At 61.4% G+C, this 17,004-nt stretch overlaps 1 protein-coding gene across 1 annotated transcript in view; it reads left to right on the top strand.

Moving 5' to 3' along the window:
- The window catches only part of SRRM3 (serine/arginine repetitive matrix 3), a 32,247-nt gene that overhangs the window by 4,479 nt on the left and 10,764 nt on the right, over positions 1 to 17,004 (top strand). Inside the window, exons 3-10 of the mRNA XM_054166845.1 lie at positions 10,307 to 10,441; positions 10,553 to 10,633; positions 11,626 to 11,655; positions 12,038 to 12,106; positions 13,016 to 13,051; positions 13,567 to 13,617; positions 13,720 to 13,821; positions 14,426 to 14,600. Coding sequence (XP_054022820.1) covers positions 10,307 to 10,441; positions 10,553 to 10,633; positions 11,626 to 11,655; positions 12,038 to 12,106; positions 13,016 to 13,051; positions 13,567 to 13,617; positions 13,720 to 13,821; positions 14,426 to 14,600 — 679 coding nt within the window. The remainder of the gene's footprint in view (positions 1 to 10,306; positions 10,442 to 10,552; positions 10,634 to 11,625; positions 11,656 to 12,037; positions 12,107 to 13,015; positions 13,052 to 13,566; positions 13,618 to 13,719; positions 13,822 to 14,425; positions 14,601 to 17,004) is intronic.

Genomic DNA, 17,004 nt, shown 5'->3' with positions numbered 1-17,004 from the left:
GGGAGGGAGGGAAGGATGGAGGGATGGATGGTTGGATGGGTGGGTGGATGGATGGATGGAGGAGGGAGGGAGGGATGGATGGATGGATGGATGGGGGGATGGATGGAGGGATGGATGGTTGGAGGGATGGCTTGATGGAGGGATGGTTGGATGGATGGATGGAGGGAGGGATGGATGGATGGATGGAGGGGTGGACGGAGGGATGGATGGATGGAGGGATGGATGGTTGGAGGGATGGATGGTTAGCTGGATGGTTCATTGGATGGATGGCTGGGTGGATGGATGCTTCATTGGATGGCTGGCTGGCTGGGTGGTTGTTTGGATGGTTCATTGGATAGGTGGATGGATGGATGGATGGATGGATGTTTCATTGGCTGGCTGGGTGGTTGTTTGGATGGTTCATTGGATGGATGGATGGGTGGTTGTTTGGATGGTTCAGTGGCTGGCTGGGTGGTTGTTTGGATGGTTCATTGGATGGCTGGGTGGGTGTTTGGATGGTTCATTGGCTGGCTGGCTGGGTGGTTGTGTGGATGGTTCATTGGCTGGCTGGGTGGTTGTGTGGATGGTTCATTGGCTGGCTGGGTGGTTGTGTGGATGGTTCATTGGATGGCTGGCTGGGTTGTTGTTTGGATGGTTCATTGGCTGGCTGGGTGGTTGTGTGGATGGTTCATTGGCTGGCTGGGTGGTTGTGTGGATGGTTCATTGGATGGCTGGCTGGGTTGTTGTTTGGATGGTTCATTGGCTGGCTGGGTGGTTGTGTGGATGGTTCATTGGCTGGCTGGCTGGGTGGTTGTTTGGATGGTTCAGTGGCTGGCTGGGTTGTTGTTTGGATGGTTCATTGGATGGCTGGCTGGGTTGTTGTTTGGATGGTTCATTGGCTGGCTGGGTGGTTGTTTGGATGGTTCATTGGATGGCTGGCTGGGTGGTTGTTTGGATTGTTCACTGGCTGGCTGGGTGGTTGTTTGGATGGTTCATTGGCTGGCTGGCTGGGTGGTTGTTTGGATGGTTCATTGGCTGGCTGGCTGGGTGGTTGTTTGGATGGTTCATTGGCTGGCTGGGTGGTTGTGTGGATGGTTCATTGGCTGGCTGGGTGGTTGTTTGGATGGTTCATTGGCTGGCTGGGTGGTTGTTTGGATGGTTCAGTGGCTGGCTGGGTGGTTGTGTGGATGGTTCATTGGCTGGCTGGGTGGTTGTGTGGATGGTTCATTGGCTGGCTGGGTGGTTGTGTGGATGGTTCATTGGCTGGCTGGGTGGTTGTTTGGATGGTTCATTGGCTGGCTGGGTGGTTGTGTGGATGGTTCATTGGCTGGCTGGGTGGTTGTGTGGATGGTTCATTGGCTGGCTGGGTGGTTGTGTGGATGGTTCATTGGCTGGCTGGGTGGTTGTTTGGATGGTTCATTGGATGGATGGATGGGTAGTTGCTGGATGGTTCAGTGGCTGGCTGGGTGGTTGTTTGGATGGTTCATTGGATGGATGGATGGGTAGTTGCTGGATGGTTCAGTGGCTGGCTGGCTGGCTGGGTGGTTGTTTGGATGGTTCATTGGATGGATGGATGGGTGGTTGCTGGATGGTTCAGTGGCTGGCTGGGTGGTTGCTGGATGGTTCAGTGGCTGGCTGGCTGGCTGGGTGGTTGTGTGGATGGTTCATTGGATGGATGGATGGGTGGTTGCTGGATGGTTCAGTGGCTGGCTGGCTGGCTGGGTGGTTGTGTGGATGGTTCATTGGATGGATGGATGGATGGGTAGTTGCTGGATGGTTCAGTGGCTGGCTGGCTGGGTGGTTGTGTGGATGGTTCTTTGGTAGGATGGATGAATGGTTGGATTGTTGCTTGAGGTTCTGGTTGGTTGGTTGATTTGGTCAGTGGTTGGGTGGCTGGATGCACAGTTGGTGGTTGGTCAGTTGGCTGGGTGGAGGCAAGATTAGCCTCTCTGAGGCAGTAATTGCCTCTGGAGAGGTTGGAGGTTATCCTGCACTGGTCCTTTGGAGACCTCAGGGTGCTGTACAGAGGCCAGCACTGCAGTGATCCTGTGCCAGATGATGAAACCAAAGTGCAGAAGGTCTGGAGGCTTGGCTCCCCCCACCACAGCTTTGCTGTGTCTCCCCTCAGCCTGCTCCTGCCTCTTTGGGTCACCCCTCCTGCTCTTCTGCCTCCAGCCAGGCAAGGGCACTGCTCTCCAGTCCTTCTCCATCATGCAGAACGCTCCTCCTGGGGTAACTCAGCTCAGCTGCTGCTGGCTGGGCAGGCTGGGTGCTGTTCTGTGGCCCCAGAAATCTCAGTGGCACAATAATGGTCACTGATAATAGCAGTGAAGCCTGTTCCAAGGGGCTCAGGCTGGGCAGGCAGGACTTGAGCTTGCTTCTTACCAGAGTCTGTGCCTCCATCAAGATGCTGTGACCCCCAGGAACCCTGCAGAAGAAGCTTCTCCAAGGAGCTCCCAGGCAGAGAGGGACCTGGGGGTACTAGTTGACAGCTGCTGAACATGAGCCAGCAGTGTGCCCAGGGGGACAAGAAGGCCAAGGGCATCCTGGCCTGCATCAGGAACAGTGTGGCCAGCAGGAGCAGGGAGGTCATTGTGCCCTGTGCTCAGCACTGCTGAGGCCACACCTTGAGTCCTGTGTCCAGTTCTGGGCTCCTCAGGTTAAGGAAGATGTTGAGAAGGGCAGAGAAGGGCAAGAAGGTTGGGGAGGGGTCTGGGGTACAAGGCTGGGGAAGGGTCTGGGGCACAAGGCTGGGTAGGAGTCTGCAACATAAGGCTGAGGAGGGCTCTGGGGCACAAAGCTTGGGAGGGGTCTGGAGCACAGCCCTGTGAGGAGAGGCTGAGGGAGCTGGGGTTGCTTAGCCTGGAGCAGAGGAGGCTCAGGGGAGACCTTCTTGCTCTCTCCAACTCCCTGAAGGGAGGTTGGAGCCAGGTGGGGGTTGGTCACTTCTCCCAGGCACCCAGCAGCAGAACAAGAGGACACAGTCTCAAGCTGTGCCAGGGGAGGTTTAGGCTGGAGATGAGGAAGAAATTCTTCCCAGCAAGAGAGATTGGCCATTGGGATGTGCTGTCCAGGGAGGTGGTGGAGTCACCAAGCCTGGAAGGGTTTAAAACCAGCCTGGATGAGGCCCTTGGTGCCATGGTTTGGTTGATCAGATGGTGCTGGGTGAGAGGTTGGACTTGGTGATCTCTGAGGTCATTTCCAACCTGCTCAATCCTGTATGCTGTATTGTGAGCTCCTACCCTGTTTCTCCTCCTCCTGGTCCCTGGGTGGGGGGAGGAGGTTGCTTCTGCCCCAGGTTAGGTGCCCACAGCATCTCAGCCCTGCTGGGGACATGGCACTGCCTCCCCCTGGCCCCTGCAGGGCTGTGCCCACCCTGGGCTGGTGGTGATTTGCCTGCCTGTGGCGTGCCTGGCAGCCTGGCTGGCTCGGCGTGCACCAGCCTCAGCTGGAAACCAGGTCACTGGGGACAGGAATAGCTGCTGCAGGTTCACTGAATATTCATGCTTCAGGAGGGGCAGGCAGCTGCAGCTGCAGCCAAGGGAGGCAGGCAGGCCGTGGGGAGGAGGAGGAGGAGGAGGGGGAGAGCCTTCTTCCCACCCTTCCACCAGGCAGGGAGGGATGTGGCTCGGCTGTGCCCAGCTGTGGGGCAGCAGGAAGCAGTCAGGGGACTCCTCCAGGCAGGAAAATCCAAGGCCTGGGGAAAAGCAACCTGCCCAGGTCAGCCCAAGGTGTTAACAAGTGCCCTTTGCCCCTGGGGCCATGAGGCATCTGCAGGGCATCTGCTCCAGCAGGCTCCTTGGGGCTGGTGAAGAGAAGAGAAGAGAAGAGAAGAGAAGAGAAGAGAAGAGAAGAGAAGAGAAGAGAAGAGAAGAGAAGAGAAGAGAAGAGAAGAGAAGAGAAGAGAAGAGAAGAGAAGAGAAGAGAAGAGAAGAGAAGAGAAGAGAAGAGAAGAGAAGAGAAGAGAAGAGAAGAGAAGAGAAGAGAAGAGAAGAGAAGAGAAGAGAAGAGAAGAGAAGAGAAGAGAAGAGAAGAGAAGAGAAGAGAAGAGAAGAGAAGAGAAGAGAGAGAAGAATAATAGACTAGACTAGAAGAATAGAATAGAATAGAATAGAATAGAATAGAATAGAATAGAATTAACCAGGTTGGAAAACACCTCAGAGATCACCAAGTCCAACCTATCACCCAACACCATCTGATCAGCTAAACCATGGCACCAAGGGCCTCATCCAGGCTCTCCCTAAACACCTCCAGGGATGGGGACTCCACCACCTCCCTGGGCAGCACATCCCAAGGGCCAACAACTCTCTCTGGGAAGAACTTTCTCCTCACCTCCAGCCTGAACCTCCCCTGGCACAGCTTGAGACTGTGTCCTCTTGTTCTGGTGCTGCTTGCCTGGGAGAAGAGACCAACCCCCACCTGGCTACAACCTCCCTGCAGGGAGTTGCAGAGAGCAAGAAGGTCTCCCCTGAGCCTCCTCTTCTGCAGGCTAAGCAACCCCAGCTCCCTCAGCCTCTCCTCCCAGGGCTGTGCTCCAGACCCCTCCCCAGCTTTGTTGCCCTTCTCTGGACACCTTCCAGCATCTCAACATCTTTCCTGACCTGAGGAGCCCAGAACTGGACACAGGACTCAAGGTGTGGCCTCAGCAGTGCTGAGCACAGGGCACAAGGACTTCCCTGCTCCTGCTGGCCACACTCTTCCTGCTGCAGGCCAGGATGCCCTTGGCCCTCTTGGCCCCCTGGGCACACTGCTGGCTCATGTTCAGCCGACTGTCAGCCTGGAGGTGCATTAAGGTTGCTCACAGCCCCTGGCTGTCACCTTTGTGGGCTCACTTTTGCCAGAGGAAGGGTAATCAGTGGAGATTAGCCTGGGGGCTATAAATAATGGAGCTAAGCTGGGAGGAGCAGGCTGGGAGCAGAGGAGAGCAAAGCTGGAGGTGCTGAGTCCAAAGGAGGTGGCTCTTGAGACAGTGTGTGCTGCTGATGTCCCTGCCAGAGGATGTCCTGTGTGCAAGAGGCTGGTGGAAGAGGCTGGATGAGAGAGTGAAAGGACATTGTCACTTTGACAGCAGCTGAAGATGAGGCACTGTGTGCTCAGGTGGCCAAGAAGGTCACCAGCAGCCTGGCCTGGATCAGGCACAGTGTGGCCAGCAGGAGCAGGCCAGGGATTGTGCCCCTGGACTGGGCACTGCTGAGGCCACAGCTTGGATCCTGGGGTCAGTTTGCTGCCTTCACCCCAAGAAGGACATTGAGAGGCTGGAGCAGGACCAGAGAAGGGCAACCAAGCTGGGGAAGGGTCTGGAGAAGAGGGCTGGGGAGGAGCAGCTGAGGGAGCTGGGGGTGTTCAGCCTAGAGGAGAGGAGGCTGAGGGGAGACCTCATTGCTCTCTGCAGCTCCCTGAGAGGAGGCTGCAGCCAGGTGGGGGCTGGGCTCCTCTCACATGCAGCAAGTGGCAGGACAAGAGGAGATGGCCTCAAGCTGTGCCAGGGGAGGTTCAGGTTGGAGATCAGGGCTGGAGATCCCAGCAAGGGCTCTCAGGCCCTGGCCCAGGCTGCCCAGGGAGGTGGTGGAGTCACCCTGGAGGGGTTTCAAAGCCACATGGATGTGGTGCTGAGGGCTGTGGTGCAGTGGCTGAGCAGCAGTGGTGTGGCTGTGAGCTCTGGGGGAGTGCTTGGGCTGGCTGAGCTCAGAGGTCTCTGCCAGCCCCAGCAGCTCCATGGTTGTAAGGATCCACAGCCTGAGAGCAGCTGGCAGGGTGCTCAGCTCATGGGCTGCTCCTGCTCTGCTCCAGCACCTCTCTGGACCTGCCCAGCTCGGTGGGTGGCTGCTGGCACTGTGAGTCTGGGCCAGCTGCTCTCCTCCCACAGCAGCTGTGGCAGCTCAGCCTCAGCTGCAGAGCTCCCCGGGGGGAAACTGAGGCAGCCAGCAGAGGTGTGAGCACCTGAGCCCCCCCTGCGCTCCTCCCACTGTGAGCACAGCCTGGGGACACTGCCAGGGCCCCACAGACTCACTGCTTGATGGCCAGGCTGGTGGCACTGAGAGCCAGCCCAGGCTGGTGGCACTGAGAGCCAGCCCAGGGGTGACTGGGGCAGCAGCAGCCTGCCCTGAGCTGCAGGGCACAGCTCATGAGGCACAGAGTGCACAGCCCAGCAGGGAATGATCCCTCTCCCCTCCCCTCCTCCTCCCCTTCCCTCCCCTCCCCTCCCCTCCCCTCCCCTCCCCTCCCCTCCCCTCCCCTCCCCTCCCCTCCCCTCCCCTCCCCTCCCCTCCCCTCCCCTCCCCTCCCCTCCCCTCTCCTCTCCTCTCCTCTCCTCTCCTCTCCTCTCCTCTCCTCTCCTCTCCTCTCCTCTCCTCTCCTCTCCTCTCCTCTCCTCTCCTCTCCTCTCCTCTCCTCTCCTCTCCCATTCTCCTCTCCCATTCTCCTCTCCCATTCTCCTCTCCCATTCTCCTCCCCCGTTCTCCTCTCCCGTTCTCCTCCCCCGTTCTCCTCTCCCGTTCTCCTCTCCCGTTCTCCTCTCCCATTCTCCTCTCCCATTCTCCTCTCCCATTCTCCTCTCCCATTCTCCTCTCCTCTCCCAACCTCTCCCTCTCCTCTCCCTTGCCATGCTTGGGTGAAAGGCTGCTCCTGCCCTAGGAGCACTGCCAGGGCAGTTGGAGAGGGCCCAGGAGTGCAGGAGGGAGCCTGAGCCCTGCCTGGGTGCTCATGGTGGGCAGGGAGGACAGTGCCTCGTCGTGCTTCTGCTCCAAACCATTGCTAATTGCATTAAGCAGCCCAGGGATGCCCACAGAGTGCCATGGAGCTGCTCTCTGGAGCTGGGAGCTCAGCTGCCAGCTGCTCAGCTGCCAGGGGCCTGGCTCCATGGGGCTGTGCTGCTCCACCAGCATGCCCAGCTGCCCAGCAGGGCTGGGAAGGGCAGAGGAGCCCTCACTGGCATTCTGAAGGCAAATCTCACAGCTTCACAGATTGCACCGGGCTGGAAGGGACCTTCGAAGGTCATCCTGCCCAACCCCCCCTGCAGGCAGCAGGGACACCTCCAGCCAGAGCAGGCTGCCCAGGGCCACAGCCAGGCTGAGCTTGAATGTCTCCAGGGATGAGTCCTCAACCCCATCCCTGGGCAGCCTGTGCCAGTGTTTCCCCAGCCTCCCTGTGCAGAGCTCCCTCCTCATGTCCAGCCTAAACCTGCCCTGCTCCAGTTTCAAACCATTGCCCCTGCTCCTACCCCCACAGCCCCTTCTGAACAGCCCCTGCCCAGCCTGCCTGCAGGTCTCCTTCAGGTATCTCCCTTGGAAGCAAGTGCCTGGGCTGCTGTGATGCTGAGCACCCTCCAGGCATGGCCAGGTCCCTCCAGAGCCCCTGGATGGCTGTGACCCCCCCCCGGGGACTTGTCTGACATCCTTGAGAACAAACAAGAGGCTCCCAGTGGGGTTTGATGCTGCTGCTGGGCCTGGTGGCTCAGGAGGACCAGAGAGGTAGGAGGTGGCAGGGGGAGGCTGGAAAGGGCCTCCTGGGTCCCCCCAGCCTTGCCCAGTCCAGCTGCTGGGCCTCTGCCAAGCCCTGCCCTCAGCCTCTGTAGTCAATGGAAACCTCCTGCAGGTTTCCATGGCAGCAGGGAAAATTAATGCTGGCAAAGTCCCTCAGGAGGGAGAGGAGACCCTGCTGGCTCCAGGCCTGATGTCCTCCCACTCCACCTCACCTGGCCTGGGGCAGGACATCACCCAGTACCTGCCTGAAGCTCCAGTGCTGAGGCAGTGGCATGCTGGGGTGCTGGCCTCAAAGCCTGGCTCATCCCAGGCAGCTCCTGGTGGTGGGTGGACAATCACCTGCCAGCTTCCTGCCAGCTTCCTGCCAGCTCATCCAGCCCTGCAGCCTGCCCAGGCTGCCCCCAGCCTTGGGCAGTGGCAGGAGGGGCTCTGAGTGATGCCAGGGCCAGCTCCTGCAGGGAGATGGTGTCCCCAAGCCCATGGTGTCCCTGTGCCAGCCCAGCAGGGATGTCTGCAGGGACAGGAGCCCCAGGAAGACCCCAAGCAGCCCAGAATCCTGGAACTACCTGGACTGGAAAAGACCTTAAAGACCATGGAGTCAAATCATCAGCCTGACACCAAGTTCCTGACTGAAGCAAGTCCCTCAGCACCACATCTACACAGCTCTTAACCCCCTCCAAGGCTGGTGACTCCACCACCTCCCTGGGCAGTGCCTGAGGATCCTTGATGAGAATGAATTGGTCCTCATGTCCAACCTCAACCTGCCCTGGCACAGCTTGAGGCCATTCCCTCTTGTCCATCACCTGCTCCTTGGGAGCAGAGCCCAGCCCCCACCTGGCTGCAGCCTCCTCTCAGGGAGCTGCAGAGAATAATGAGGTCTCCCTCAGCCTCCTCTCCTCCAGGCTCAACACCCCCAGCTCCCTCAGCTGCTCCTCCCCAGCCCTGCTCTCCAGACCCTCCTCTGGCCCTGCTCCAGTCCCTCAATGTCCTTCTTGGAGTGAGGAGCCCAAAACTGACCCCAGGGTTCAAGCTGTGGCCTCCCCAGAGCTGAGTACAGGAGGACAATCACATCCCCAGACCTGCTGACCTGATCCAGGCCAAGATACCTCTGTGGCCACCTGGGCACACCCTGGCTCATCTTCAGCTGGCCATCCATCACCACCCCCAGGTCCTTCTCCCCCAAGCAGCTCTCCAGCCTGGGAGGTTGCATGGGGTTATTGTGGCCCACGTGCAGCACTCAACACTTGACCTTGTTTAATCTCATCCCACTGGCCTCAGCCCATCAATCCAGGCTGGATACCCTGGAAGACCCCCAAGGAGACCCCCACCACAGGGCTTTCCTGCCTGGGGGCCTCAAGTGATGTCACTTAGCCAAGATCCCCTGGGGATGCTGTGGCAGAGGGGATGTCCCTAGCACCTGTGGGCTGCCCCTTCAGCTGCTCTGGTGGGAGATGGGGAGCAGGGGAGCCCAGATTTAACCTTGAGTCTCCTCCTTGGGCAGTGCATTCAGGAACCACCACAGGGAGGATGGAATCACAGCTCACAGGAGGTTAGGGGTTAGAAGGGACCTCTGAGTCCAAGCCCCTGCCAGAGCAGGAGCAGAGAATCCAGCACAGGTCACCCAGGAACACATCCAGACAGGGCTGGGAAGGCTCCAGAGCAGGAGACTCCACAACCTCTCTGGGCAGCCTGCTCCAGGGCTCTGGGAGCCTCACAGGGAAGAAGTTCCTCCTCATGTTGAGGTGGAACCTCCTGTGCTGCAGCTTACATCCATTGCCCCTTGGCCTGTCCCAGGGCACAGTGAGCAGAGCCTGTCCCTGTCCCCTCCCTCCTGACCCCCAGCCCTCAGCTATTGATAGACATTGATCAGATCCCTCTCAGCCTTCTCCTCTCCACCCTGAACAGCCCCAGGGCTCTCAGCCTCTCTTCCCAGGCAGTGCTGCAGTCCCTTCAGCATCCTTGGAGCCCTCCCTTGGGCTCTCTCCAGCAGATCCCTGTCCCTCCTGAGCTGGGGAGCCCAGAGCTGGATGCAATATTCCAGGTGTGGCCTCTCTAGGGCAGAGCAGAGGGGGAGGAGAACCTCCCTGGCTCTGCTGGCCACACTCCTCTGAATGCCCCCCAGGACCCCCTTGGCCTTCTTGGCCCCCAGGGCACATTGCTGTCCCATGCAGCACTTGCTGCCCACCAGCACTCCCAGCTCCTTCTCCTTGGGGCTGCTCTCCAGCAGATCCCCTCCCAGCCTGAGCTGCTGCAGGTTCTTCTTCCTGCCCAGCTGCAGGACTCTGCATGTGGCCCAAGAGGCCTCAGACAGAGATCTGCTGGACAGGGTCTAAGGGAGGGCTACAAGGATGCTGAAGGGACTGGAGCCCTGCCTGGGGAGGAGAGGCTGAGAGGTGGCATGGTGCCAGTCATCAAGGCCTGGGGGAGATCAGGTCCTCCTGCTTGGTCCCCTGCCAGCACCCTCGGTGCCCTCCTCCCTCCCCCAGCAGTGCCTGGGCAGAGGACAGGCGAGCAGGAAGGGCTGCAAGAAGAGGCTGAACATCAGGTTGCCATTTCCTGCACACTGCCTCAGACAGGGATCTGCTGGACAGAGTCTGAGGGAGGGCTGCAAAGGATGCTGAAGGGACTGGAGCCCTGCCTGGGGAGGAGAGGCTGCCCCGGTGCAGGACTCATCCTTGCTGAGCCTCAGCAGGTTCCTCTCTGCCCAGCTCTCAGCCTGTCCGAGTCCTGCTGAATGCCTTCAGGGGTCGCAGGCCAAGGGGGGGAGTGCCTGGGCCGCTCCGGTGGGCGCCGGGGGGGGTGCTGGGGGGAGCCCAGAGTTAACCCTGCCTGCGCTCCTTGGGCAGTGTGATCGAGAACCACCACGGGGAGGCCGGGGAGGAGTACGTGGTGGAGTACGGCGACTACGGCGAGGGCTGCCTGCTGCAGTGCGACTGCTCGGCCGAGTGCTACCGGGAGGACAGCAGCCACCGCGAGTACAGGTGCGGGGCACGGCTCGGCCGGGCGGCCCCTCCCCGGCCCTGCCCCTCCCCGGCCCTGCCCCACCCCGGGCCCTGCCCCACCCCGAGCCCTGCCGCTGCTCTCCCCCGCAGGCTGAAACGGCGCTCCAGCAGCTCCACCTCCCCCCCGCCCAAGAAGAAGAAGAAAAAGAAATCAGGGCACCGCCGGAGCCGGTGAGTCCCCCACTGCCCCCGGGCCCAGCAGGGCTCAGCCCTTCCCCCGGCTCCACTGGGGAAAGCCTCCCCGCTTTGGGGGCGCAGGGCGCCCCCAGAAGTGCGTCCTGAGGAGGTGCAGCGTGGCTGCAAGCACCGACGGTGCAGCACACCCAGCGCTGTGGGACTCCCCACCAGCCCCAGCCCACGGCATGCACTGCTGGGGCCATGCCCAGCCCCTGCTGGGAAGGAGCCACTGGGCCAGGATTTGGCTCCCTGACGGCTCTGGTTCTGTCCCCCCACTGGCCAGGATGCTGGCATAGAATCAGAGAATCGTCAGGGCTGGCAGGGAGCTCAAGGCTCAGCCAGCTCCAACCCCCTGCCATGGGCAGGGACACCTCACACTGCAGCAGGTTGCTCACAGCCACCTCCAGCCTGGCTGCAAACACCTCCAGGCAGGAGGCTTCCACCACCTCCCTGGGCAGCCTGTGCCAGGCTCTCACCACCCTCCTGGGGAACAACTTCTTCCTCACATCCAATCTCAATCTCCCCACTTCTAGTTCTGCTCCACCCCCCCAGTCCTATCCCTTCCTGACACCCTCAAAAGTCCCTCCCCAGCTTTCCTGCAGCCCCCTGCAGATCCTGGAAGGCCACAATGAGGTCTCCCTGGAGCCTTCTCCTCTCCAGCCTGCACAGCCCCAACTCCCTCAGTCTGTCCTCACAGCAGAGCAGCTCCAGCCCTCTGCTCCTCCTCCTGGCCCTGCTCTGGACACCTTCCAGCACCTCCAGATCCTTCCTGGCACAGAGGCTCTAGAACTGGCCCCAGAGCTCCAGCTGTGGTCTCAGCAGAGTGGAGCAGAGGGGCAGAATCCCCTCCCTGGCCCTGCTGGCCACACTTCTCTTGCTGCAGCCCAGGCTCTGCTTGGCTCTCTGGGCTGCAAGTGCTCCCTGCTGGCTCCTGCTGAGCTTCTCTGACCCTAATGTCCCTTTCTTCTCTGCCTTCCCCACGGCAGCAAGAAGAGGAAACCTGGCTCGGAGCGCAGGTGAGTGCTCAGCGGGCTGGGGGCTGGGGGACCCCCCCCACCAGGCATGCAAGGCCATGGGGCATGGGCTGGCCTTCACCACCCACTCTCCCCCTCTGCAATCCCAGAGGGAGCTGACCACCCCATCTCCTGCTGGAGCCTGTGGAGCCCACAGGTTAGCGGTGGGACCCAGCAGGACTCAAGGGGCTCCAGCACCAGAGGCTCCCAGAGCCCTTTCTGTCCCCCACCCCAAATCCCCCCAAGGGAATCTCTTCCACGCCACCTCCATGCGTCCCACGAGCGGCCCAGGGGAAGCAGGGTGCTGAGGTGACCCTGGGCCGTGGGGATGGGGAGGGGTCCCTTGCTCCCCACTCAAGGGCACCCACTTTCCCCTCCCCCTCAGCTGCGACAGCTCCTCCCCCGTCCGCAAGGAGAAGAAAAAGAAGGCTGGAAAGAAACACAGACGTGACAGGTAGGGGGCGCCACGCCGGGCGGGGAACACGGGCTGGCCCGGCACGGGGGGGCTGGCTGGGGACACGGGGGTGGCTGGGGACAGTGGAGCTGGCTGGGATGGGGACAGTGGGGCTGGTTGTTGTCACTGGGGCTGGTTGTTGTCACTGGGGCTGGCTGGGGACACTGGGGGTGGTTGTTGTCACTAGGGCTGGTTGGGGACACTGGGGGTGGCTGTTGTCACTGGGGCTGGCTGTTGTCACTGGGGCTGGCTGTTGTCACTGGGGCTGGTTGTTGTCACTGGGGCTGGCTGTTGTCACTGGGGCTGGTTGTTGTCACTGGGGCTGGCTGGGGACACTGGGGGTGGCTGTTGTCACTGGGGCTGGCTGGGGACACTGGGGCTGGTTCTTGTCACTGGGGCTGGCTGGGGACACTGGGGGTGGTTGTTGTCACTGGGGCTGGTTGTTGTCACTCGGGCTGGCTGTTGTCACTGGGGCTGGTTGTTGTCACTGGGGCTGGCTGGGGACACTGGGGGTGGTTGGGGACACTGGGGGTGGTTGTTGTCACTGGGGCTGGCTGTTGTCACTGGGGCTGGTTGGGGACGCTGGGGGTGGCTGTTGTCACTGGGGCTGGCTGTTGTCACTGGGGCTGGTTGTTGTCACTGGGGCTGGCTGGGGACTCTGGGGCTGGCTGTTGTCACTGGGGCTGGCTGTTGTCACTGGGGCTGGCTGTTGTCTGCCCAGACCCTCCGGTTCGAGTGGGATGGGGGCAGGAACAGACTGGTTGCTGCCAGCTCCTCCTGAGGCCATCAGCTCCTCACGGCAGCTGTCACCTGCCCTATCCAGCAGCCATGCCCTGTCCTTGGCCCTCTCCCCTGGGGCTGCCTTCCCCCTGCTGTGTCCTTCATCCCTGCCTCCTCTTCATCCCCCAGGTCCGAGTCAGGGTCACGGAAGAGGAGAAGACACAGGTGAGAGTGACAGCTGCCAGGAGCCACCCCAGTGCCACCAGCCCTGGCTGCCAGCTTCCCCCCAACCCCCTGCCCTCTCGCTGTCCCCATCCCTCTGCCCACCAGGATGGAGCCATCAGAGGTGGTGGCTGTGAGCGTGGGCTGCCCGTGGGCTGTCCCTCTGTCCTTTGCCTGGTGGGTGTCCTCTTCAGCCCACCCAGCCACCCCTGGGCACTCTCCACCCCTGGAGGTGACACAGGGTCACTCTGTGTGACTGTGGGGCCCCACACAGCCCCCAGATGTCCCCTGGGGTGAGGGGGTGACACTCAGTAGCCACGGCAAGCCCCAAAGCCCCCCCAAACCCAATTAGGATCCCTACTGAGGTTTGGAGCTCAGTGGAGCCCAGCTCCAGGCAGCTCCCCCCCCCCGCCCCCATCACTGCTCCCACAGCCTCGCTGGCTCTGGGGATGGGGGCCGGGGAAGCCCCCCGGGTGCTGCCCCCACTGCTAGCTTTGCATCTCTGGGCTCTCCTGCAGGTCTCGAAGCCCCAAGAACAAACGGAAAGAGAGAAACAAAGAGCGCAAGAGGTGAGGGGCCGGGAGGCTGGGGGGAGCAGGGCTGTGTCCCCCCTCTGTCCCCGCCCCGTGGTGGCTCAGCTGCCCCTCGGCCCCCGGCCACCCTCTCCGCAGGTCCCGCAGCGAGTCCCCGGCCTGGCGCTCGCACCGGCGCAGTTCCTGCAGCTCCCACAGCGCCTCCCTCTCCTCCGACAGCAGCTCCAAGTCCCCTGGCAGGTAGGGGCAACCCCGGGAGCCACAGCCACCACCGGCCCCCGTGGTGGGACCCTTGCGGGAAGGGCTCGGGGAGATGGGTGGCAGAGGTGGCCCTGGGGTGGGGATTGTTAAGGATGGAGGGCAGGGAGGCAGGTGGCAGAGGTGTCCCCGTGCTGGTGGCCCTTGGGGATGGAAAGCAAGGATGCAGGTGACAGAAATGTCCCTGGGATGAGAAGCCTTGGGGATGGGTGGCAGGGAGGTGGGTGGCAGAAGTGTCCCTGGTATGGGGATCCCTGGGGATGGAGGGCAGGGAGGTGGGTGGCAGAGCTGTCCCCATGCTGGTGACCCTTGGGGATGGAGGGCAGGGAAGCAGGTGGCAGAGATGTCCCTGGGATGGGGATCCCTGGGGATGGAGGGCAGGGAGGTGGGTGGCAGAGCTGTCCCCCAGTGTGAGTGGAAGGCAGAGAAGTGGGTGGCAGGAGTGTCCCCACGATGTGGCATGGCAGGCAAGGGTGCCAGAGGCGTCCCCGGGGTGAGAACCCCCAGGGACCCTCCGGCAGGCTGCTGCTGGGTGGCCGAGGTGCCGCTGGGCTGGGGCCGCGCACTGAGGGTGCTGTGCCCGCAGGCTGAGCCCCAAGCGCCGGCAGGATGCCCCCAAGGGCAGCAGCGCCCGCTCCAGCCGCAGCCCCTCGTCGCCCTCGCCCCGCCGCTCGGCATCGCCGCACCAGAACGGGCACAAGGGCAGCAGCGCCCAGAACGGCCGCCACAGCCTCGGCGCCGCCCCCGCCGAGCCCGCGGATGTACGTAGGCTTCTCTCGGATCACCCTTGGCTTCCCTCCCTTCCCTCCTCCTCCTTCTCCTCCCTCTGCAGGACGCCCCGGACCCCGGCTCTCCTCCTCTCCCCTCCTTCCCTGCTCGTTCGGCTTCCCCCCTCACCCTGCCGGGGCACAAGGGGGAGATGTGGGGTGCAGGAGGTACCCTGCCAGCCCAGCCCGCGTCAGCCTTCTGCTGCGTGCAGGGCTCCAGCCCATCACCGGGGGGCAAAGTCATCCACCCCCCAAAGCCCACCCATCACTGCAGATGGCACCCCCAGGGGTGATGGCTTGGCAGGCCAGAGTCACTGCCAGGGTCACCAGGGGGCTCAGCACCTCCCGGGGAGTGCACTGACCCCAGACAGCCAAGGAATGGGTAAGGCTGGAACATTCTCCTTCCCCCACCAGCCTCACCCCTCCCCAGCACCAAGGTGCCAGCACCAGTGCTCAGGACCCCAGCACCCAGTCTGGAGCCTGGTGTTAGGCCAGAGCAGGGCTTGGAGGGGGCTTGGTGCTGGGTGCTCAGTTTTGAAACTCAGGGTCCCCGCAGGGAGTGACCCTGGGGCTAAAAGTGTCCCTGGCTCTGCCTCAGTGCCCTGGGGGCCTGGTGAAGCCTGAGGGGCTGCTCCTGCACTGAGTGGGACAAAGCCCTAAACCCAGCCAGGAGCAGTGGCTCAGCCCCAGTTTGAGCAGTGCCAGAGTGGCCAGGAGCCTGCTTCAGCTAGCAGGGGGCTGGAGGCAGGGCTGAGTGAAGGCAGTGCGCTGGGGGACCCCCACTAATGGGGGGGCTCACGTGTCCCTGCTTGCTTCAGGGGACTTTATGCCTACAGGCAAGGTGCTGCAGGGCTGCTCCTGGGCTGGCAGCATCCAGCACTGACACCCCCACACCTGCAGGGCCAGGGGCATCCCAGAAAATGGGGCCAGGAGCCCCTTCCCTCCCCCCTCCCCCGTATTCACATCTCCTTTGCCCTCCCCAGCACCAGCCCAGCACCCAGTACCCTGCCCACCTCTGGGGGCACCTCTCTGCTTTCTTCTTCCCTGTGGTTTTGGCTGGGGCACAACGTCTGGGAGGGGGGAGGCTGGGTGCCAAGGGGGTTGCCCACTAACCCCTCAGGCACCCAGCTCACCCTGCTGCCCCCCTGCCCAGCACCCAGCATCGCCCAGGCCGCCGAGCCCCCTCGGCTCCCCGGCACCAGCGGCACTTGTCTCGACGACTTCCTCTTCTCTCTCTTTCTTTCTTTCTCTCTCTCTCTCTCTCTCCTTTCTCTCTCTGGTTTCTAGTTTTTGGGTTTTCCTTTTCTTTTTAATCCCATCTGTGTTTTTCTTTAGCCTCCCATTTGACACAAACCCAAACGGTAATATACACTTCCATTTCTTGCTCAGCAGAAGCAGGGATGAGGGGGAGGGAAGGGCAATGAAACGTGCTGGTTTGGTTTTTTCTTCCCCCCTCCCCCCCTTTCCCCCCAACTCCTTCCCCCTTCCCCCCCTCCCCCTCCCCTCCTTATTTCAGTTTTCCTTTCTCATGACTTCTTTTCTTTTCCCTTGTGCTGTACAGAAATGCAAACGATCTCTCTCAAACGATCTCTCTTTCTCTCTTTCTCTCTCTCTCTTTCTCTCATTGGTTTTTTTCCCCCTCCCCCCTTCCCCCCTGTCGTCCTGGTGTCGTTCTAGAACTCTTCTTTGGGTTTTTTTTTGGCTTTTGTGTGTGTTAATGTGGAGAAGAAGGAGGACAAACAAAAAGCAGCTGTTGTTTTCTGAGCCTTCCCCAGCGCTGAGCCTTGTGTTTCCATCCCCTGTGTTCCCCAACAGGGAGGTTAAAAGGGAAGGGAACCCAGCAGCTCTGCACCCAGTTCCATGCCCTGTTGAATTGGCTTCTGCCCCTTGGCCTCCCCTCCTGCCCTGGGGATGCTCTTCCTCCACGGCTGCAGGATGAGGCCCTTGGGTGCTGTGTTATCTGCCCCTTCCAAGCTGAGCACCCTGTGGCCATCTCACCCCTGGGCACCTGCAACCTGCATCCCAGCAGGATGGGTGTTGAGCATCCTTGATACCTGACCCCATCACCACAAGTGCTCTTAGACTCAGCTGAGCACCCTGCAGCCATCCTTTCCCTGGGTGCCCACATCCTGCATCCCAGCAGGATGGGTGCTGAGCATCCTTGATACCTGACCCCATCACCACAAGTGCTCTTAGACTCAGCTGAGCACCCTGCAGCCATCCTTTCCCTGGGTGCCCACATCCTGCATCCCAGCAGGATGGGTGCTGAGCATCCTTGATACCTGACCCCATCACCACAAGTGCTCTTAGACTCAGCTGAGCACCCTGCAGCCATCCTTTCCCTGGGTGCCCACATCCTGCATCCCAGCAGGATGGGTGCTGAGCATCCTTGATACCT

Source organism: Dryobates pubescens, chromosome 13 (assembly GCF_014839835.1).
Source record: "Dryobates pubescens isolate bDryPub1 chromosome 13, bDryPub1.pri, whole genome shotgun sequence".
Taxonomy (NCBI): Eukaryota; Metazoa; Chordata; class Aves; order Piciformes; family Picidae; genus Dryobates; species Dryobates pubescens.
This window is presented reverse-complemented; position numbering and strand designations above follow the sequence as displayed.